The 22,995-nt window shown below is 43.7% G+C and overlaps 1 protein-coding gene across 4 annotated transcripts in view; it reads right to left on the bottom strand.

Annotated features, from left to right (window-relative positions):
• Window positions 1-22,995, bottom strand: part of PCDH15 (protocadherin related 15) — a 637,965-nt gene that overhangs the window by 72,911 nt on the left and 542,059 nt on the right. For all 4 annotated transcript variants that reach the window (XM_039719696.1, XM_039719693.1, XM_039719694.1 and 1 more), the window contains 5 exons: window positions 22,066-22,371; window positions 20,904-21,128; window positions 12,681-12,797; window positions 3,904-4,044; window positions 1,611-1,723 (listed from right to left, as the gene is read on the bottom strand). In XM_039719696.1, coding sequence (XP_039575630.1) covers window positions 1,611-1,723; window positions 3,904-4,044; window positions 12,681-12,797; window positions 20,904-21,128; window positions 22,066-22,371 — 902 coding nt within the window. The remainder of the gene's footprint in view (window positions 1-1,610; window positions 1,724-3,903; window positions 4,045-12,680; window positions 12,798-20,903; window positions 21,129-22,065; window positions 22,372-22,995) is intronic.

Below are 22,995 nucleotides of genomic sequence, written 5' to 3'. Positions count from 1 at the left end.
AGGCTTAAGGCAGGTTTAGGAATCTCACAACCCCAGAGTGGTTTGGGTTGGAAAGGATCTCAAAGCCCAACCAGTGCCACCCCTGCCATGGGCAGGGACACCTTCCACTGTCCCAGGCTGCTCCAAGCCCTGTCCAGCCTGGCCTTGGGCACTGCCAGGGATCCAGGGGCAGCCACAGCTGCTCTGAGCACCCTGTGCCAGGGCCTGCCCAATATATCCCATCTATCCCTGCCCTCTGTCAATCTGAACCCATTCGCTGTGTCCTGTCCCTCCAGTTCCTGATGCAGGTTTCCTCTCCACCTTCTCTGTAGCCACTTCAGGCCCTGGAAGGAGCTGTGAGGTCTCCACACACCCCTCCCTTCTCCAGGCTGAGCATTCCTAGCTCTCCCAGCCTGGCTCCAGAGGGAAGCTGCTCCAGTCCCCTCAGGAATCTCTAAGGCCTCTCTGGACTTGCTCCACAGCAAGTTTGCTCAAACAGACACCTGCCTGCCCTGATTTGAAATTCCAGTCCTAACTGGACATGTTTTTATTTGCTACATTGCCCAAAGTAATGCAGCAAACACTGCACACCTCTGGAGGTACCTAAGGAACTGCAGGGAGCAGCAGGAACAATTTCTCTCTCAAGAAAAATCCTTCAGCAAAGGATTATTATCAAATGGAAAGTTTGTTATTTTGCACTGCTCCTTCAGATTTCACATTTGTTCCAAGTTAAATACAAAATTAGGAGAAGAGAGGCATGTTTTTGCTGTTTTTCATTTCTTTAAGTGGGAAATACGCTAATACTCCAATCATGAGGACAAATACAGCACAGATAATGAATTTTTGTCTAAACTCCTTTAAATAGCTGAACAAGACCATCCTTTAGGGCTTACTGAAGACAATTTATGTTCAGTTTCTGCTTTCTGATTGCCTGCAGTCCTTGGATTTGGAAATACCTGTACAAACCCCACTACATTCTGCTGCTGATTATATCACTACAGTGGCATAGAGAGAACACATTGCAACTTCTTGATATCTTGAAGCTGCTTGCCCTTCCTGTTATTGCATTGATGTTAAATTCATGAACACATTTTCTGATACAAAATTTAACTAATTAATCAGCCCACTTTTTGGTTTGCTTTTGATCAATTTTAAGACACTGAGGTCGATGGTATTGAATTGTCAGAGAGTAAATTTACGAAATCATGTCTCTGTGGTGATAATTACCATCACCTGCACTTCTAACATTGAAGAGGTCAAGTCTGAGTTCTCCCACACGTCACAAAAATGGTGTAGAGGACCAAAAAATGCCTCAAAAAAATGGTGTAGAGGGTCAAAACACACCCAGGAAACTTAACCCAGAGCCCTGGTGATCCCAGTCCCAGTTCCACCACATGAAATTTGTTTATCCAACTGACATTTTCAACAACTTCTAAGGGGAAAATTTCAAGCAAACCTTCCCTCACCATCACCATCAGCCCAGATCTTTCCAGCTGGTGACAACCTGCTCAGACAGTAAAATTCCACCACAACAGAGTATTTCTGTAGCTCTGTTTCAGACTAGCCTTCAAACAGGACTTCATTTTGACTTTAAAAATACCAGTTTTAGGGTGAAAGAATGAACTCTTTACCTGTATTCATCCTGTGTGAAGCGTGGGATGACTGAGGGCTGCAGCACCGCAATTTCCACTGTGGTGGTGTTGAACTTCACTGGGTCCCCATCATCGTAGGCAATGACCACCAGCTACAAACAACACAGAAAATCAGGCTCTGACTACACAAAAGAACATTTTTCACCCTGCCTTCCAGCAGTTCTGGTACTTGCAGGGTCTAAAAAATCAGAGGTCATTTTCTTGTGCTGCAAGTCACATGGGGCATAAGAACAAAACACAGAGGGAAAAGGTGACAGCCATCCCCAGGCTGAACCTCTGCTGGAAAATTTACAGAAACACAGTGAACTGGAGGAATTTTATTTCTGGAAAGGGTTGTTAAACATTGGAATGGGCTGCTCAGGGAGGTGTGGAGTCCCCATCTCTGGAGGTGTCCAAGAAACCGTTGGATGTGGCACTCAGCGCTCTGGCAGGGATTGGTCACAGGTTGTGACTCAAAGATCCTGGAGGGTTTTTCCAACCACAATGATTCTGGGATTCTGTAAATCCCAATAAAACAGACAGGAAAAGCCCTGGGTGAGAATCATCTGTTGCTGACATTGATATCTAGAAAAAGCTCACATTAGAACAAAAAAATAACATTACTTCCCACCCCCCTCCAAAAAGTCCTCTGCAGAAAAGAGATGCTCTAAGCTCAAACTTGGACAAGACCAAATTACCTTCTCTTAAATGAGGCCTCTTATTAATATTTTTATTTAAAAAAATATTTTCTCATGTCTATTTGTTGATTTAATCTGTGATTTTGTGCTGGCACAGAAGGTTCATTTGTTTTTAGCTTTCACATGAAATGTGCTTGTGTGTGGACTCCAGCCCACTGAAGATGGAGCAATGGGCATTTTTCCAGTTTTCTCCCTAAATTTTTTCCTTATTTCTGGAGGTTGCTATATGAGGCGGGTCTGCACCTCATTCTAGCAGAACATTTTCAATTAATTTCTGTCAGTCCAAGCTATTCCAGAATAATCCTTTTTTTTTCCAGCCAGTATATCAGGAAAGTCACCAGTGCAACATATAATTGCAGAAATTATCCAGATGTTAAATAATGACTGGAAAAATTCCCAGAGGATTCAGCAGCAGACACAAGCCCAGTGGTCTTGAAGCAAAAACCAACTCCGAGTGTTCCCATCACTGATTTCTGGAGTCTTCTCTGTGCTTTTTTCCTAAGAATCCACATTTTCTGAAAAGTAATTCCCTGCTGAATGTCCTATTTACTGCCCTAATATGAAACAGTGTGGAATAGATCCCAGTTTTAGAAAACAGCCCCACAAAAGAAATACTAAGAAGTAAAACCAGCAAATGCAGCAACAGAAAAGTTCCACTCTGGTGATGTTAAGCAAGAAAAATCCTCTTCCCCCTTGGGTTTTATTATATTAATTAGAAACTTAAAAGGACTTAAATTAGCACTGTCCTAAACCAGGGACTAAGTAGCCCTTGATGGGACACTCAGGAGTGGAAAACAGTGGACAGCTTTATTCCTCATAGCGGAAGGTAAGAAAATAAACCTCTCTTTAACCCTCATTTCAGAAATAAATAACTGAAACAAGAAAAAAACCAAAAAACACATTAATGAGTATAAGGAAGTTTCCAAGTAGGGAAATTATATCCATCCCAAGATATGGAGATTATTTTTTTCCCTAGTGACCCACTTCTATTTTTCATTTTTTACTACCCCCTTCCTTCATGGATCTTAAAGGGCAGATGCTCTACTGATTTAGGTTAAAATCACACCTTAATCCACACTAATTCACCCCTGACTCTTTAGGACCAGTGACAACAAAATGGGAATTTAGGTTTCCTTAAAATCAATGTTTTTACATTAAAACACTTGTGAACAGAAACTCCTGAACTACCCAGTGTGCAGTAACTTCATTTACAAGACACCTAGCTTTTCTTACAAAGTTCTCCCCAAAAGCCCTGTTGAAAGTGAACTTAGGAAAAATGAGAGTTCCCAAAGCTACCTCCCTGTTTTCCCCACCCTCCCAGCAGGTGCAACAACCACATCTCTTCAAGACATCCCTGAAATCACAAAGGCACAAAACACATGCCAGGAGAAAAAGATGGAAACAAAAGAACAAACGGAATTGAAATTTTGCATGGAAATCCGATGAAAGGTTGGATTTGATCTTGGAGGTCTTTGCCAACCTTAATGATTCTGGAATCATTCTATGCAGCAGAAAAAGCAAAGGAGAACCACGATGGTGAAAGGAGTCCCAGTAAATCCAGGGAACATTTTGTGGCACTGCAGCTGAATTTGTACCTTGAACACTGTGCTGGGCTCTTCATTGAGGTTCACTCGGGTGATGACACGTCCAGAGTTTTCCTCCACATCAAAAATGCTGGCACTGTAGGGAAACTGGACAACGTCCACCTTGTAGCGAACCCGACTTGCTGGGGTGCCCTGGAATGCAAAAAGAGGCAAATTGGGTATTTTGGGGGCTTTACACACCTCCTGAAGGATTAAAATGTAACATAGGTAAAGCCATCACAAGTAAAACTTGCTGTTTGTCTTCCTCAAACCTGAGCAACCCCTTCAATCCCCTCTAAATACCTTCCATGACACCTGAGAGGTCCAGGTGGAAAAGTCACCAGAGATTTGGAAAGAAAAGGGCTGAAACCCCACCTACTTAAACGCAGAAGTGTTTTATAAAAACTGAAATTTTTAAACACAAGATGGGCACGGCTTAACCTTTCAAAAATATTTGGACTTGGTATAAAACTCATTTAAATTTTAAGAAACTTATCAGTGGTTAAAGAAAATGCTGTTTTGCAGATGGATTTTAAGCCGCTCCATAAGGAACCCTCCCCACAGTTCAGCACCTGCTTTGATGACAAGAACCAAGCCCATGCACCCCTGGGTGTGTCACAAACTGTCCCCATGTCTCCAGGGCTCTCTGGCCAGGAGGAGCCCAGAAGTGACCCCAGGATTTGAGGTGCCAGCCCAGGGGATGGGCACTGCCCTGGATCTGCGGGCATCCAATAAATTATGGAGATTATCCTTAGCCCACTTCTTGTGGCTGATACCTTTATGGAAACATTTTTATGGTCTTTTATGGCTGTAGTCAGAGAAGTTCTAGCTGGGCTTCGGCCCTTTTCTTTCTGTACACTCCAGGGAACTGGATTTCCTGGATGTTTTCTCTCTGCGTCTCCTGTAGGGTTTTGTCTCTGCAGGGTTTCATTTCCAGCAGACACCTGGTAGGTGGAAGTCCCTCATGAGAACCAGAGTTTGCACTGGGAAGACTTCTCCCAGCTACTTGCAGGATGTCTCATCTGCCTCTTCATCCACACTAGGGGGTCTAGCACAGATTCCCTCTTTGCACACTAATGTCTGAATAATGGTTTTCCAGTACTCCAAAGTCTGGATACACAGAGATTTGGGACATTTTACAAAATTTCAACTAAATTATTTGCTAAATATATTTGGGAGTAGATTCAGAGAAACACTTCTGTCCTAGCAACAGCATTATTTAATTTTCTGAATGCCTCTGAGTCTCAAGCTCAGATCAGGCTTTGACCTTTATGTTGTGTTTAAATAGCCAAAATATCATTAATGGTGGATGGCTGATTTTTACCTATATTCAATAATGTGCTTTGTTGGGATTGGGAATATATTCCATGTCCCATGCCAGCCAGAAACTACATGGAAACAGAACATTTCCTTTGTAAACAGCAATGGAAATGGCTACAAAAGTGATTTGAGCTCGCTAAATGCTATCGATGTTTTGCTGATCCAACAGAAGTCATTTGAGTGTTGCCTCTTGGAGCTCTCCAAGGAATTCCAGCCTGGGCAGGGTTTATGAGGCCATCAGCAACTTTAATCATCCTAAATGTGTCTGCCAGGCATGTTCGAGTGGTTAGCAAATTAATAAATGATTGTGTTCATAGCTAAAAGCACTTCACACATGCTACAGAGGGCAAATCCTGGAAAAAGTGAGAAATTTCTGGGATCATGGCATAGCAGAGTTCATTATCAACTTTCCCCCTGGCATTCCCTGCTTCAGTCATTTTTCTTCAATGTTATAATTAAGAGCAAATTACCTGCTGAAATCCAGGCTATTTGGGCTCAGAGTAATGGCCTTAAACTTGCTTGGAAGACTAAGAATCCTCATCATCATTAAAGCTCCTCACACCAGGTAATTTGTGATTAAATAAACAAAAATCTCATCAGGTTATTGTTGTTCCTGATGTGATTATCAAGTACACTTTTCTCCTGTCACTTCAGAAAAATAACAAAACCGGGATTTATTTTTTATTTATGGCATTTTGGCACTGATGTAATTAGAAAAATCTCCAGAGAGATTTCCCAGGGAAATCTATTTAGAAGCAAGTTTTAATTATCTGAAATATTAATCATCTTTTGCCTCTGTTCTAAATTAATTTAGATGCATTATTATGTCTGCAGCAAAACTTGAATCTAGCTGATAATATTCCCAAATAAACCACAGAGCAAGGATTGTGCTTGGCAGGAACCACAATCATTCTCTCCAAAGTTTCCCTGAGATTCAGGACTAACATAAAACTCTAAAAAAAGCTCATCCAGCTCCAATTATTTCTTCCATGGCTGCATGATTCCTTCAAATTCCATTTGCTCAGGGAAAATGCTATTTATTTCTGACACAGGTGACAGCTACAAACATGTCCCTGGTACTGGTGAGGCTGTCCCTGGAAAAGGGGCCTTGCACCATGCACACATGCCCTGTCCAGATAACTCCCAGAAGGAAAACTGTGATGGAATAAAGCCAGAGAAAATGAGGAAAAGGGAAACACCAGGATTGTTGGAGGTTTTCATGTGTGTTTCTGCAAGCAACTCAAGAAGAAGCTAGGAATTGTTACTTCTACTCTCCAGGAGAGGAAGACTGGAACACCTCTCCTAGGAAGACAGGAGGAGACAATTGGGAATGTCCAGGCTGGAGGTCTCCAGGGAGACCTTAAGGCTTCTTCCAGTGCTTAAAGGTGTCCCTGATCGTGGGATGGGGTGGCACGGGGTGAGGGAACTTTAAGGTCCCTCCCAACCCAAACCATTCTGGGATTCAAACTGGTAACAGACACAAAATTTCTTGGCCAAGGAAAGAATAGAGAAAAATGAATTTTGCTTTCATTTGAAGTTGACAGGTAAAGATTCCAAGTGTGCCTGGATTTCACCGCTAAGGACCAGTATGGAATGGCAACAGTCATGAACACAGAGTTATTTCCCAGATAAACCTCCATATATTATCTCCATATGTAGATTTCAACTCAAATCTGAGTAATTTGTATAATAAGGAGTTCAACAAGGACAGTTTTGTAAAGCTAGTTCCATGGAAAAAAAATTAGACAGTGGTGCCAATCCCCCAGATTTACGGATTTTGTAACTTACTCAAAGCAACCATGGAAGATGGGACAGCCAGGGCAAGTGAATGAGTTTGGTGAGTCTTACACCAGCTCAGAGCTGTGAATAGTGCACTCATGCAAATTCACCCTAATTTTATTCATATAAACCATAAAATTTGAAGGATTTTACTCGTTAGTAGGAAACTCAACAAGAGGACCTGAAATTCTGAATTGCTGAAGCTGGAAATTCTGAATTTACAAGCTGAACACAAAAAACCCCATCAACTTTTAAAGCCTTGAGATAAAATTACTTGAGGAACTCCTGGAATTTGCAGCATGTGTCCCATATCGTGATCTCCAGCAACCACTGAAATTCCACAGGAAGAGCTTTTAAAAGATCAAGGTCTGGCCAGCCTGAAAATGGTTTTACCTCCAATTAAAATGCTATGAAATCTTTAATTGAATATCTCATAGCCTGTTACTTTTAGTGAGTGCATGGAAGACAAAAAGGAGAATTACTCCCAATTTGACAAAAGGGCTCCACTGAAGGAAAGCCTCAGGAGGTGTTAGGAGAATGGATAAAGCATTAAATGGGATGTTCTGGAGCTCTGGAAGCTGCTGCTCGTTAAAATTAGTGTTCTGCATCTGTTTCTACTAACATTTCCAATCAAAAAAAGGCAGGATACGGAAGGGAATTGCCCATGGCAGAAATATCCCAGGTTTTACAGTGATAAGCCATATCAAAGAAGGGATATACAGGAAAAACAAACACTTCTTTTTATGTCAGTCCTGGGAATCTTATCCGATAAATAAACTGAGCATTTATCAAACACCTCCTGGTGCTCTCCTGTGCACATTTTTGGAGGATTAAGAGCTTTGAGACCACTCAGAACCATTTTTTCATCTCTCATTACCAGGCCACTTCAGTGAGGCACAAAATGTTCACCAGGAAGAAAACTCTCCTTGTCTCCAAGGGATTTATCCAACACTAATCCAGGCTGACGATTTTTCAGCTACAAAGGATGATCTAAATGCCCAAAAAAGAGATGGTTGGCAGTGGGTGCTGCCTGGGAGGCTGGAGCCTGTGCCAGGAGCATCCAGAAATGCAAGTGACTGAGCCAGCCACTGGCTTTTTCCAGGCTTTGGAATCTTACCCTGAAAGGGCTGGGAAATATCTAAAAGAGCCCAAATCTGAGCACATTTGTGTTAAGTAAAGCAAAGCAGGACTTGAAAGGAAATATTTTCATAGAGGTGCTTCTCCCCCTTTACACTGCTTAGGTGAGATCCCACCTGGAATTCTGTGCACAGTTCTGGTGCCTCCAACATAGAAAAGTCATGGAATTGTTGGAAAGAGCCCAGGGGAGGCACCAGGATGAGCAGAGGGATGGAGCAGCTCTGTTGGAGGAAAGGCTGGGAGAGCTGGGGGTGTTCAGCCTGGAGAGGAGAAGCTTTGGGGTGAACAAATTGTGGCCTTGCAGGGCCTGAAGGGACTACAGGAAACATGGAGACAGGCTGTTTCCAAGGGATGGAGGGACAGGACAAGGAGAGATAGCTTCCCACTGCCAGAGGGAAGGGATGGATGGGATATTGGGAAGGAATTGTTCCCTGGCAGGGTGGGCAGGCCCTGGCACAGGGTGCCCAGAGCAGCTGTGGCTGCTCCTGGATCCCTGGCAGTGCCCAAGGCCAGGTTGGACAGGGCTTGGAGCAGCCTGGGACAGTGACCTTGAAGATCATCTCCTTCCAACTCCTCCCAGAGGCAGGGCCACCTCCCCCAGTTCTCTGTGTCTCAATTTTATCCCATTTCTGTTCCCGTTGTGGGCAGCCAGGCAAAGCCAGCTGGGGATTGCTCTGGGAGCACAAATCCAGCCAAGGCTGTGTGGGTGCTCCTGCTCACCTGGAATTCCAGGGGTGTTTTGCAGGCAGAGCTTCCCTGCACAGGGTCACCACTTGTCCTGGTCACAGTATCCAACAGCTTAAACTTACCCACTCCAAGGGACTAAAAAACCCCAATAAATGGAAAATTCCTTAAGCTGCAGCTGGACACCACCTCTGGAAAGGAAGCTCCAGCTGATGTGTGAGGGAGAACTCACAATTAAACGGATTGCTCACATGGACAAAAAGCTCAGCTGCCTCAACAATTCCAGTTGCAATGTGCTTAAAATCAAGGCTTTTTATTCTTATACGGTTTACCAGTTATTTAAGAAGAATTGAAGCTGTTTTCAAGCTTTTCCTTAGCAGCCATGGTTCTATTTTATCCTCATCATTCCCTCTGGTCTGGTTTTGTTGCTTTTTGTTTAATATTTCCTGATTCACCTGGAATTAGGTAGAAGCTCCTCTAGGAAAGGCAGAGCAAGCAACTTGAGGATACACCAAGTAATTTGAAAAATTATGTATGTATTTATATAAATTGTTACTACTTTAAAAATGTAAAAAAATCTAGTGTTGGTTGGTCCAAACAACCAAAGGATGAAATGTTGGTTCACCAGATTTCATGGAAACAAAATTTTCAGGCAAAACTTCCCAAATTTCAATGACCAGAAGAGTGTTTCAAATTTATAACACATGTAAAAGTAGCTATTAAAACATAATTTACATTCTCAGTCGCTGCAAATAAAAAGAGAATTAAAACTAGAAAAGAAGGGAGCAACTGGTAAGAATTTAAAGTGACATTTACTCAAAACAGCCCTGCAAATCTTGCTGTGGCCTTTAGAGAAAAGCTCTGGGGTTTATGTTTTAATTGACATTTCACCAAGGACCTGAAGAATAACTATCAGAGGTCTCTGATGCCTTCAGGCCAAGAGGTTTTGACCACTTTGAAATCTCCAGGTTGAAATAAAAACATTACAAAGTATCTCAGAGGAAGTGCTTGACTCTGACATAAATTATTTCTGTTTTTACTGAGCAACTCTTCATAATAATCAGAAATTTATGGTGTTTTTGCAGCAAAACCCATATTCTCATCAACAGTACATTCTAATGATTGCCTAAGGTTTTAGGCACTAGTTAAATTATGACACTCCCACATTTTCACCATCAGATTTGTTCATATAGATACACATTCCAACATGGAAGATACACAGAGTTGTAAATAACTCAGTGTGTAAAGGTTTGCTGGGAGGATTTTTTAAAATACAACCAAGAGATGCTTTCATCTCCAATAAATGAAGTTCTGTTGGATTAATTTAATAGTAAAAGCCCACTATTACCCCTATATGCTATAAATGTTGAAATAATTTAGGAAATACACACAGAAAACAATGTCCCAGGTGTCTTTTACCCTCTTGTGTTTCACCTAACTTAACACTTGTTTGTTGAAATGGAGAGCCCACCTCCACTGCCACCATTCCCAGCTCCTCCTCCTTCCCCCAAAGCTGCTCTTCTGCTCCTGGGAAAATTAGAATTTGCCTTATCTGCAGAGAAATCCCACACAGGTGCTGGGTCTTTCCAGCTGGATCCTCACATCATTCATATTAATTTGACAATGTTGGGATTTGCTGAAAACAATGGTTGTCTCTGAGGAGCTGATTAGGTCTGAAAAGCTTTTATTGCAGATGATGGAAAAATCTGGCTGGGCCTTTATTCTGGATATGGGAATTACATATATTACTTGCAAAATAACAACAGGAAAAGTTAAGCCGGGAGACTTCAAATTAGTTGGGCTCTTATAAAAAGGCATATTTTAAAGCTACAATTATTTTTTTTAATAGATACTTATTTCTTTGCCTGAACTGATAAAATAAATGTATTAGTACCTTGCAAATAAGAGTCCAACAAGTTTAAAACCCCCAAACCACACAAGTAAAGTACTGATGATAACTAAGACTATTCCATCCCTTAAGGCAAATTTAGAGCATGGTCCCCTTGCTGAACAGAGAAAAGGTTGTGTGCTTTTAAAGCAAATTTCCAGTGAATACATATCAAATACTTTGTGACGCCATTTAATGTCAAAGACAGCTTCAAATAAATAGAGATTTTTCTAGTAGCACAGGCTGGCTCAGGCATAAAAAGAAACACAGCCATTTATGCCTGGTAGTTTTACTTTTAAAATAAAAAATGAGGGACAAAACTACCAGCCATTATTTTAAAATAACAAAACCCTTTCAAAACCTCCTTTAAAAGCCTTCCTCCATAGCTGGCTGACTTTTATGGCCCTTGCATTTATTAGAGGCTTCAAGGTAACTTCATTTTAAAATCTTCATAAACATCAACAGGTGTTCCTGTGATAGTGACAAAAACGTTACAAAATGTTCAGTAGGGTTTGGAGTTGTTAAATAAAAAGTGAAGTAACTGGAAATGTTGATTTCACAGGACTAAGGATTATAAATGACCTCAATCAGAACTATTTTGTTTCCCCTCAGCGATCTCTTAGCCTTCAAAACTTAGACACAGTGATTATAAAATGGAGCTTTTATCAGAATGGGCAAAGAGAGCCCAAAATATCTCATTAGAAGGCAACAACATGTATTTAATGTTAAATAAAAGCTGCCCAAGCCCCAGTCACACCACATTTAGCTAAGCTGTACCTTATTGGTGTCCAAGCACTTCATCAGCTTTTAACGTGCAGGACACATTCCCCCTGAACTGTTCCCCCTGAGGATTATTCTCCTTCTTATGCCAAACTCTGGCAATTAAAAATTAAACCTGGCTGGTAGAACAGCTTTGGCTTTTTCTGTCCTCAGAGGATCATCTGGCCACTGATGTTCATCAGGGTCTGATGACAAAAATTGACATCAAACTTCAGAACAGGCAATGAGTCAGAGGTGTGGGCCCAGTTGTGTCACTCGAGGGCTTCACCAGGGAGCAGCAGAAAAAAACAGGGACAAAAATAAACTTTATCCCCAAACCAAGTGCCCTGGGTTCAAATATTGCCCATGGAATGTGCAGCCGGGGAGCTCTGCAGTCCCACACCAATCTGGGATGGCTCAGCTGGGAAGTGCACCGTGACTGTGACATCAAACAGTGACAACCTCACCCAACTGTGGTTTCTTTCCTCTTGAACTGCCCCGAAGACAGGCACAGCTCCCCTTCCTGCCTGTTCCTCTCATTCTCTGAAGTTGGATAAAGAGCTTTCCTAAAGCCTCCCTGACAGACAGGAGCTGTAGCATTGATCTTCCAGCTCCAGGAGGCAGCCTTGGAAATGCAGCCTGACCTGAGCAGCAAAGCCAGGCTGACATGAAACAAAGCCAGGAGTTACTCCTCTGTGAAGTGTCACATTCACATTCTCTGGAAAAATCCCTTCGCCCAGGATTTTTCTCCTGGGAAGCTGAGAAGCCACAGAGAAAAAGGAAAACAATTCTTATCTCATTTGCTTCTCCTCTGTTTTGCTCCTTTGGAATGTGGTTGGAGATTGTTTACCCACAGGTGATTGTTTCATTGGATTCTGTTGTGAGTTGTTTTGACTCAATGTCCAACCAGGGCCAAGCTGTGTCAGGACTCTGGAAAGAGTCAGGAGTTTCATTATCTTTTTAGCCTTCTGTAAGTATCCTTTCTGTATTCCTTAGTATAGTTTAGGTTGGTATTCTTTAATATAATATAGTATCATAAAATAATAAATTTGCCTTCTGAGAACATGGAGTCAGATTCATCATTCCTTCCAACACTGAGGCACCTCACAAATACAATAGTGAAGCTCCTCATATTCTGAGTTAATGAGAGAGCAGGGGCACTTCAGAAGGTTCAAGTTTCCTCCTTCTTGGGTGTGGAATATTCACAGAAGCTTTTCCTTACCGGGGGATCCCGATCCTCAGCTGAGACCGTGGTGATAACGGTGCCCTTGACTGCATCAGGAGCAACCATTCCCCTGTAGAGCTTCTGGCTGAACTCTGGAGAGTAATCATTCATATCCTGCAAAAAAACACAAGTCAGAGTTTAGTCCTGGAGTGTTTAATAGTTCCCTGCTGTCTGGGGACTTGCAGGGACATATTTAACATTCCTATAATTGGGAAACTCCCTTCTAGGGAAAGCAAAGGGGTGGTTTGCTATGAATAAACTGGAAAATTCCTATTCCTGTGGTAAAACCTTTAACCACAGAAAATTCTCACTCAACACCTGATTCCAAAAACAAAAATCCAAGCTATTGTATTGCTAAAAAGACAGAACGGAAACTCTATAAGGCTACAAGAGATCATGGCCTAAGGACATTGACAGCTGTGAAAAGCCTGGAGGAGCCTCTCCCAGACCACAGCACCTGCTCTGGGCCCAGGATCCCATTTCAGTCCTGCCCCAGGGATGCCAAAGAATTCAATGTGCATTTTATACATGATAGTCAGAATTTGGTCCTGGAGTTCCAGCAAAATTCCAGATGCATTCACAAGCGTTTTTGTTGAGTCTCTCCTTCTCTCCCTAGGGATTGCCATCCCCAGGCTCTTCCGATGCCATTAACCCTGCACAAAATGAGGGGGGAAGGTGCTGAAGATTGACAAAAGAATGGATGTGGGACTGCTCAGGGAGGGAATTCTGCAGGAAAACACAGCCCCACATGAGAAAAGAGCACAGAATTCCACACCACCTGCTCCTGTGGCAGCAGGCTTGGCTTATTTTCCAAAAGGAATGAGCTGCTCTGGCTTGATGATGTTTGCTACCTCTAATATCGAATAAATTAAGGGGAAATAAAATGTCCTCTCTAAGACAAAAGGACATTTGGTTGTGCCTGAGATAGACAAGGATACATAAATGTATATATATATTTGTATATACACTTAAACAGATCTCAAATATTTTGCAGGATCATCCAGAGTTGCTTCAGTTTGTAGGGAGATTAAAAATATACTCTGTTTTTTATTTTTCCTTTTATAACACAAGATGTCTACCAAACCACTTTTTCCAAATAAAGTTCATTCTTCTGTAGAAAGTCTTTAGGTTTGTGGTATATTCAAATCAGACCAGCCTGTCACTCATTTAATGTTGTGTGTTATTAATTGAGAGATGTCACTTGGTCCAGTGGAAGCTGTCCCTTCCTATGGCAGGGGTGGAGGGGATGGGCTTTAATGTCCCTTCCAACACCAACTACTCCACAATTCCATAGGAATCTGGAGGCAGAGATTGGAATCCAAGGGGTGCTTTTCAAAAAGCAGTGAAGGAGGAGGAAGAGTGGGTTTAACACCCAGGTATTAAATATTTACATTTTTAACATAGTGGGGCACAAGCATTAAAGGTCCCTTGGTGTCCCCACAAACAAAAAAACCATGAATGTCCCTGTGTACAGTGACATTCCCAAGGCTACTTTATGCTGGGAATGCTGCACCTCAGGGATTTTTGTGTGTTTGGCCTGTCCCCACCTGTCTGGAAGCACCTGGGTTAGTAGCAGTGCATTACAGCAAGTGACTGCCTTAATGAGTTTTAAATTACATATTGATTTCCTCCTTAGTGCCTTCCCTCCCCTCCTGCTTTATTTCTCCTCTTTGCCATTCCCAGATGACAGTCTCACTTCACAACAACTTTGTTCAGCATTTTCATACTCCTTGCAGACAGGGCAGTGTTTGTTTCCTACCAATCTTTTTCCTAAATACCAGCCCTTGTAATGAGCTGTGTCCTGCTCAGAGAAAAAGGAATGTGGTGGGAAAGTGGGATGATGCACATGGCAAGGGTGACTGCTGATTTAATGAGCTGGCATCAAGAAATCCCTTCATAGGTCTTAACATGCTTTTGAAGGTGCCAATTTGGATCCTCAAGAACATTAAAATTAAACCCTCCCTCCCAAGTTGTGTTTTCTTTGTGCGGAGGAGGGATACCAGGATCCTGTAGTGCTTTTGTGCCGCCCCACAGGAGCAAGGAGGAACAAAACCAACAAAAAGTGGTAGATAAACAGTATCTATGGTAGGGAGACAGCTTTGGGGGTGTTAAGCTTTGCCTTTTGCTCTGTTTTGTAAATAAATCTGTATAAAAATAGAATAAATCTGCAGCCAGATAAGCAGTGACGCAAAGGCTGCTTTGTAGTTATTTGTAAATATGTGACTGTTATTGCCTTACTGACAAAATAGGCAGCCCAGGTATTTGAAAGTGAGAAATATGAAGAACCCATTTCCCAGATTTCCCATTTCCATATTTTGGAGCATGTCTGATCGTTAATAGGAGCCTGGATTTGAGTTAATGGCAGCCTGGATTTATGTGTCTGGAGCAGTGAACTGGGGAAGGTTTTAAGATGCTGCAGTTTGGCCCCACTTGTGGGATTGTGCCTCACATTTAAAAGGTGATTTCATGACTTCTTACAACCACTTTGTGGGAGGTTTACTGCCCCATTGCTGAACCTGCACTTGGGGATGGCACTCATGTGCTGCATCCACTTCTGTGCAAGGGTTAGAGGTGTTTTAAGAAGCCATCAGATGTAATCTTCAATTATTTACCTGTTTACAAGCAAAACATGTCTGGGGCTTTGGGCTCTGCTCAGAACAAAACCCAGGATTTGCTCCAAATATTTGTTGTCCAAAGTCTCTCTGTGCTGAAAGCCTGAAAACTCCATCTCTGCATCTGTCCGGCATTAAATTATCTTTGATAGCAATGACTGGATTGAGGACCTTGGAGAGAGAGAATTTACAAGGGCCTGGAGGGTCAGGACATAGGGAATGGCTTCCCAATGCCAGAGGGCAGGGATGGATGGGATATTGGGAAGGAATTGTTCCCTGTCAGGGTGGGCAGGCCCTGGCACAGGGTGCCCAGAGCAGCTGTGGCTGCTCCTGGATTCCTGGCCGTGCCCAAGGCCAGGCTGGGCAGGGCTTGGATCAGCCTGGGACTGTGGAAAGTGTCCCTGCCCATGGCAGGATGAGTTTTAAGGTCCTTTTCAACCTAAACCACTCTGGAATTCCATGAAATACCTGATTTCACCAGATACTGGAGTATCAAGAACTTAAAGTCCCTTCCCATCCTCTTGTATTCTCATAATGATTATACCTCAATTAACATCAAGTTCAAACCCTTGTGATAATGCTGATATGGCCAAAGTGACCCCTTGAATTTTGTCTGTGAGTGGGTGCAGAGCTGCTTTACACAAAGCATTGTCTGAAGCTGCACAAAATAGGGCCTTGCTCACATGGCACAACTGCATCTCTTTCCAATTTAGTGCTCAGCAGGCCCTAAAGTAGCTCATCCTATAAATTAAGGGATAATATTAATGATGGAATACACGAGGCAATAAATGACAGGCAGATGATTGAACTGATCAGTTGAGATGGAAGGAAAGAAATAAATCTGTTTACCAGCACTGTAGCCCAACCTCAGGCTTGTTATTCCATTAGTGTCACCAGAAATGAGAAATATTTTGGAGGCAATCCAGCTGATTTTTTTAAACCTTCCTGTAAGTTTTATGAAGCGGCTCTGTTCTTTAAATGGGAAAAGATGTTCATTGTGTGACTCTCCCTGCTGGCCCCAGGATCCCATTGTCCTCCTTGGCCTCAGGACACTCTGCTGGCCCAGGGACAGCTCGGTGTCCCCCAGGACACTCTGCTCAGAGTCACCCAGGTCCTTCCCCACAGAGCTGCCCCCTCAGCCTGTGCTGGTGCCTGGGGCTGTTCCTCCACAAGCACTGATGAACAATTTAAACAATCCTGGGACCACCACTGAGCCCTGGGGACACCTGCAGTGACAGGCACCAACCACACCCTGTGCCACTGATCATTACGCCTGTGATCATCCAGTTCTCAATCACCTCACTGCGTCCTTATCCTCATTTTTTTTTGCATTGTTAGAAGTAAAACCTTCTGGGTTTTATTTATTCTTTTTGCTCTCTCACTTTGAATCCTTCACTTGTGACAATGGCTTCATTTCACCACACAATGTCCTCGAAAAACTCCAAAGCAACATAATCCCCAACCCACAAAGAGAAGAAAAGCACTTCTGCAAACAGAAAAGGCAAAATAATACCAGAAAAAGTGCTGGTAATAAGAAGGAGAGAACACAGCATAAAATATGCAGAGACCTTACAGGCCCCATGATACAGAAATTCTAATTATTTGTGCTTAGAAACGCTTTACTCACTTAAGAGCAATTGTTTCTGTTAACAAACCCTATTACCACAATAGTTGCTTCCGAATGCTAAATCCTAATAATTTGAACTGCAAGGATTTTGCTTTTTCCAGTACTGGGATTTATCTGGATTGTGGGAGGATGCTTGAGTGTACAAGAAGAAGCAAAACCAACTCAGCCCTCCCAGACACCCTGTGGCTTCTTGTAGCTTCAGGGGAAAAGTTAAGAAAGTAGTCAAAGGAATATGAGAACGGGGAAAGGAGAAAAATCTTGGTCTGTTTGAGGTGGTGGGAAGAAATCAGTGTCATTTAGACTATTCCTCCTTGGAAACACTTGAATGGATGCAACAAAATTATCATTCTATGACTCCCTGAGAGGGGCTGAGTCAGGTGTGGATCAGGTTCTTCTCCCAGAAAACAACAGGACAGAAGGAAAGAACTTTAAACTGTGCCAGGGGAGGTTCAGGTTGGATATTAGGGAAAGTGTCTTCACCCAAAGGGTGGCCAGATATTGGAAGGGGCTGCCCAGGGCAGAGGTGGGGTTACAATCCCTGGAAGAAGTGTGGATGAAGGTGTAACAATGCTCAGAAGAAGCGTGGATGTGGCACGTGGGGACACAGTTTAGTGGTGCGGGGATAATGGTTTCACTCAGTGATCTCAGAGGTCATTTCCAATTAAATGATTCTATTAATTCATTGATTCACCTTTGGCTTTCACTGCCAAAGGAGCCCTAGGACGTCCTCACAATGCAAGGAGCCTTTTGGCTGCAGCAGAGGCCAATAATTTGTTCCATCCCCACGTGAGGGTACAGATGAAGTTATTCCTCCTGCAGTGAAAGCCCCGCTCTGCAATCTGTGCCTCGACCTAGTTCAGGGCAGGTTAATACAAACTATTTGTAACTTGTCATGCCAAGGGCTGAGAGTCCAAAGAACAGCCCAGTGTGCATCCCCCTCCTGCAGCCACAGGGAGCAGGGGGCTCTGGGTGTGCTCATTCCATTGGATATCACACAAATGATGGACAACACCATCAGACATCCATAGCTGCTTAACACAATTCCATTACCCAGGAAAAATTACAGTGCTTGCAGTGAAGAGCTGGGCTGGGAGAAATGACAAATGTGAGTGGAGCAGTGGGAGCCCCAGAGGGCTGGAGAACTCAGTAATAACACAAATAAAGTCCTGAGGGTTGGAGGGGCTGGATCTGTGATGGTGACATGAGCTTGGCCCCAGCACTGCCTCCCTCTAGCTCAATTTTGTGTTCTTATGTTGGGGGCTGTGGGGCATCTGCACTTGGTCTAGTTCCTATTTGGGCCCCCAAACCCTGTATTAAAGTAATTACTCAAAGCCCAGCCTCTAAAGCTCAGGAACTACTCAGAGGAAACACATCCAGTTCCTGCAGCAGGAGAAGATGCTGAGTAGGAGGGAAAGGGTGACCTGTTCTTGTTCTCACTTGGTTTCAAGACTCTGCACCCTGCTCCTGCTGCTCTGACTCTTGGATCAGCCTTCTGAGGTGTCTTGAGGATCCATCCCATCTCAAACAGGGACAGCACAGGGTTCTGCTTTCACCCTCCACCCTCTTCCCTCACCCCTGTGAATTTTGTATCTGGGAAGTTCATCTTTAAGCTCAAATTAGACTATCCAGACACCTCTTGTGACCAATGTTCAAAATATCTGCCACTTGACACAAAACCCCCTGATGACATCTGCCCAACACATTGACATATTAAATCTGGCTTTTCCACAAGTCCTCCTCTGTTCTCTCAAGTGCCACTCAAAATTCCCCTGTCCCACCTCTCACTCCAGGCTGGAAGCTAAGCATCATCTTCATCTTACCATTTAAATAATATTTGATTATGTCCCCTGATCTGTTGCAAAACTCAGCCTGTCACTGAGTATGAAAACACTCACCTTAAATTGGATTTATTTTCTTTCTGGCTTAAAGTATCCCCTGCTTGTCCTCCCTCCCAGGCCCTGTTCTGCCCCCAGCCAAACACCTTTTACTCCAAAATTATTACTTCTGGCTCCAGCCTGGTATTCCAGCCTTTCCAAAGCATCATCATGCTCCCATTTTGTTGTTCATGTGTGGGAAGAGTTTCCAGGAGAGCAAGAACTGATTTTTTGATCATATTAATCCCCTCCTTAAATTCCTTATTCCCTCCTTTGAATGTGCACAAGTTGCTGGTACACTGAGGCCACCAAGCTGAACTGCAATTTTCCCTGACATTAATTGATACAATCAACCACACAAACAAACAGACAACAGCTTTTCTCTGAACACAATCCTACCTGAAAACCCTCAAAAATCCCAACAAACCCACCCAAGCTATTCTTTCAAAAATTCAGTGTGCTGGGAAAAGGTTTCTTTTAGGAAAAAAACTGAGGTTTGAGCAACTTGTTCTGTAAAAATTCAACAGAAGCAGCTCAGGGAATGATGGAAAAGCTGTTTCCTGTCAATGATGTGGAATGTGCTGCGGAAAAGCACAAATTGCTCAGGAACAGGTGACCTGCACCTCACACTAAGACATTGTGCAGATAGAGAGGCATCATAGAAGCCTTCTAGCATTGTCACCAGAGCTAATAATGGGAGACATTTACTGTTCTAAAAGAATTGTGAGCTGAGTAAAGACTGACAAACAGAATTACTCAAAACCAAGTGGCAATTCAAGCACCTGCGGATTCAGAAGAGGCTGAATCCCTATGACTGCCAAATGCTTTTCACAGACACATTTAAACTGAACATTTGTGGGCTGTGCTCTTGGTCCTGCTACAATTTTTGCTCCTTCACTAAAAGCTGAGCAATTGAAGTCTCTTCTCTCCCACAGTTCACAAAAACTCAAGCAACTGCTCAAAAGGACATAATGACTGACAGAGCTGCACCTTTGGGAATGCCAGGGGTAGGATTAAGGCATCTGAGCTCTTCTCTGTTCTTGGACACAGACAAATGAAGATGGGGAAGTATTTTAGTCCCAGCTAAAACACTTGTCATTTGTGGATCATCCCCAAACAGACACCACCACCCCTGAATTCCTGGGGAGGCCCCTGAAACCCTGAGGTGAAGCTGTAGGACACTGCAGTTCAAGGTGCAAGACACTAAATCAGTGTCTTGCTGATCTGCAAAGGAACAGAATTGGCTGCTCCTTTGCAGAGCTGGATTTTCCAGCAGCAGAATCTGATCCAGGATGTGCTGTGCCACACCAGCACTCAATATACCCCAGTGGGTCTTAAAATCACAATTTGTGGGTTGAAAAGTGATCGTGTCACTTTTGCAAGCAATTCCATCAGGGTTTTATTTATTTAAATTCCATTTAGCCTTTTAGAGATTCTAAAGGACAAAATGTTTGAATTTGTGTCCAGTATACATTGATTTCATAAATCCAGGATTTAGCTATGTAATTGCACATGGGGAAAACAATTACAGCTGTTATAAAGTGTGTGTTTAACTGAACAGAATAAGACTCATACAAGTGAGACACAGGAGAGCAGAGAGTCCTGGTGCTTCCTAAGGACACCTGCATGATGACAGAATATTCTGGCATGACTGGGAGAGGATGCTGCTGGCTGTTGCCACATTTCTCTTCACAGAGAAAAGCAAGGCACAACTCTTCTTTTGAGATTCACATTCTCTGAACATCAGAGAAAGAAAACATAATGCTTATCTCATTTGCTGTGCCTGTGTTGTGCCAAAGTAGAATGCAATATGGAGATTGTTTACCCAAAGCGAGGATGTTTTGTTGCCTTGGCCTGTCAGGGCCAAGAGTGGGTATGTGTTGGACTGTTGGTTTACAGTCATGAGAGAGTCGTGAGATGAGTGCAGTTGTGTGCAGTGTGTGCAGAGTGAGTGCTTGGCAGATTCAGTTTAGATATAATGTATATAATATAGTATAATAAAGTAATTAATTAGCCTTCTGATAGGATGGAGTCAGAGGCATCATTCTCTTCCCTTCATCGGGCGTTGCCTTTGCTTTGATAGCTGGCTGAGGAGTGACCCCTTTACCTTGACTCTGACGGTGACAGTGGCCAGCCCAGGTGGCATGGTGCCCTTGCTGTCAAAGGCTTCCACGAGGAAGGTGAAGGTTGCCTCTGTGTCAGAGAAGGACTCATAATCCAAGGATTTCCGGAGTGACAGCTCTCCCGTGTGCTTGTTCAGGGCAAAATGCTGCCGGGCTTCCTCAGTGCGGATGCGATAGTTCACATCTGCACCCAGGTCCACGTCCTTGGCCTGCAGGGAACAGAGGGACATCAAACAAAATCCAGCCTCACGAAATATCCCTCTGAGGTTTAAAGGGCAAACTGTTGAGAACATCTTGAGTTTAGTTGTGTTGTAATTCCATGTGCACAGACACGAGGAATGAAGAATTCACTGAAGGTTCAGGCCGTGGGAAATGAGCACGGTGTTCTGGGAAAAAGACAGTGGAAACTGAAGCTGGTCTTAGCTCTCCTCCCTGGGCACCTGCTATTGGCCACTGCCAGGATCACAGAAGTCCAGGATGGTTTGGGCTAGAAGGGACCTTAAAACCATCCAGTGCCACCCCTTGCCATGGCAGGGACACCTTCCACTATCCCAGGTGGCTCCAAGCCCCATCCAACCTGGCCCTGGACACTTCCAGGGATCCAGGGGCAGCCACAGCTTCTCTGGGCACCCCATGCCTCCCCACCTTCCCAGGGAACAATTTCTTCCTAATATCTGATTTGTATCTCTCCTCTTTTAGCTTAAAACTCTTCCCCTTGGCCTATAGCTGTCTGCCTGTGTAGAAGGTGGCAGGGTAGGTTTTGTTGTTTCATTGTTTGTTTTTATTAATTGCTATTATTTCCCAAATAACCTTATATTTAAAGGGTTTTTTTAGTACCTGAATAAAGGCCAAGCATTTTTCAGAATCACAGAATCCCAGAAGGGTTTGGATTGAAAGGGACATCAAAGCCCAACCAGTGCCACCCCTTGCCATGGCAGGGCCACCATCCACTATCCCAGGCTGCTCCAAGCCTCATTCAACGGGGCACTTCCAGGGATCCAGGGGCAGCCACAGCTTCTCTGGGCAAAAAAATTTACCCCCATGCTCCAGATCACAATCTTTTATTGCAGTCTCACTGCCAAGTTAAATAAAAACCCTGATTAAGGCAGAACAAACACACACCACCTTCACTCACCACTTCCTTACCTCCAGCTGCAGGAAGACAGTTCCTGGTGGGAGATTCTCTGGCACACAGACAGTGTAGGAGGTATTGGTGAACACGGGGCTGTTGTCATCAATGTCCAACACCTTGATGGCCAGGGTGAGCGTGGAGCGCCGGGGGTCCACAGCTCCGTCGGTCGCCTCCACGATGAGCTCGTAGTGATCCCTCACTTCCCTGTTCAGCTTCACTGCCGTGTAAATGCTGCCGTTGGAGGTGATCCGGAAAAGGTTGTTGAAGTTGGCCAGACTGTAATGGACTTGCCCATTAACCCCGGCATCTGCATCTGTAGCCTGAAGAGACAGCAGGAAAACCATGGATTAATGCACAATTTGCAAAAATCTGAGGGAGACACCCACAGGAGAGAAATCAGGTGAGGCAGGGAAAGATTCTGCCAAATCTGTGGTGTCCAGGAGGGCTTGTCTGGGGCAGTCAGCCTCTGCCTGAGCTTTGACTGAAGATAAAACATCCCACAGAAACAAATGGTTCCATTCCCAGTGACAGAAGCCAGGCTAACTGGATCCCTTCAGGAGAAAAGGCACAATTTACTGCTCACCCTCAGAAACTTTTGACAAGAGGACATAGCCTGAAGTTGTGCCAGGGGAGGATCAGGCTGGACAGCAGCAGGAATTTCTGCATGGAAAGGGTGCTCAGGTCTTGGCAGGGGCTGCCCAGGGAGCTTTGCAGTGCTCAACCCTGGAGGTGTCCAAGGAAGAGCTGGAGGTGGCGCTCAGTGCTCTGGGCTGGGATCAGGCACAGGCTGGACTCAATCCTGCAAGTTTTCCTATCCTAAATGATTCAGGGATTCTATCCTGTAGAATCCCAGAGGATAAATTTGATGCTTGTGAAGCCAACCCTCAGATAATTCTAATGCTGAAGGATCTACAGGACTGGGTGGTGTCTGAGAGGAATTTTTA

This window comes from Passer montanus, unplaced genomic scaffold, assembly GCF_014805655.1.
Source record: "Passer montanus isolate IOZ18808 unplaced genomic scaffold, ASM1480565v1 scaffold42, whole genome shotgun sequence".
In the NCBI taxonomy this organism is placed as follows: Eukaryota; Metazoa; Chordata; class Aves; order Passeriformes; family Passeridae; genus Passer; species Passer montanus.
Note: the sequence above shows the minus strand (reverse complement) of the source record. Positions and strands in the feature narration are given on the sequence as shown.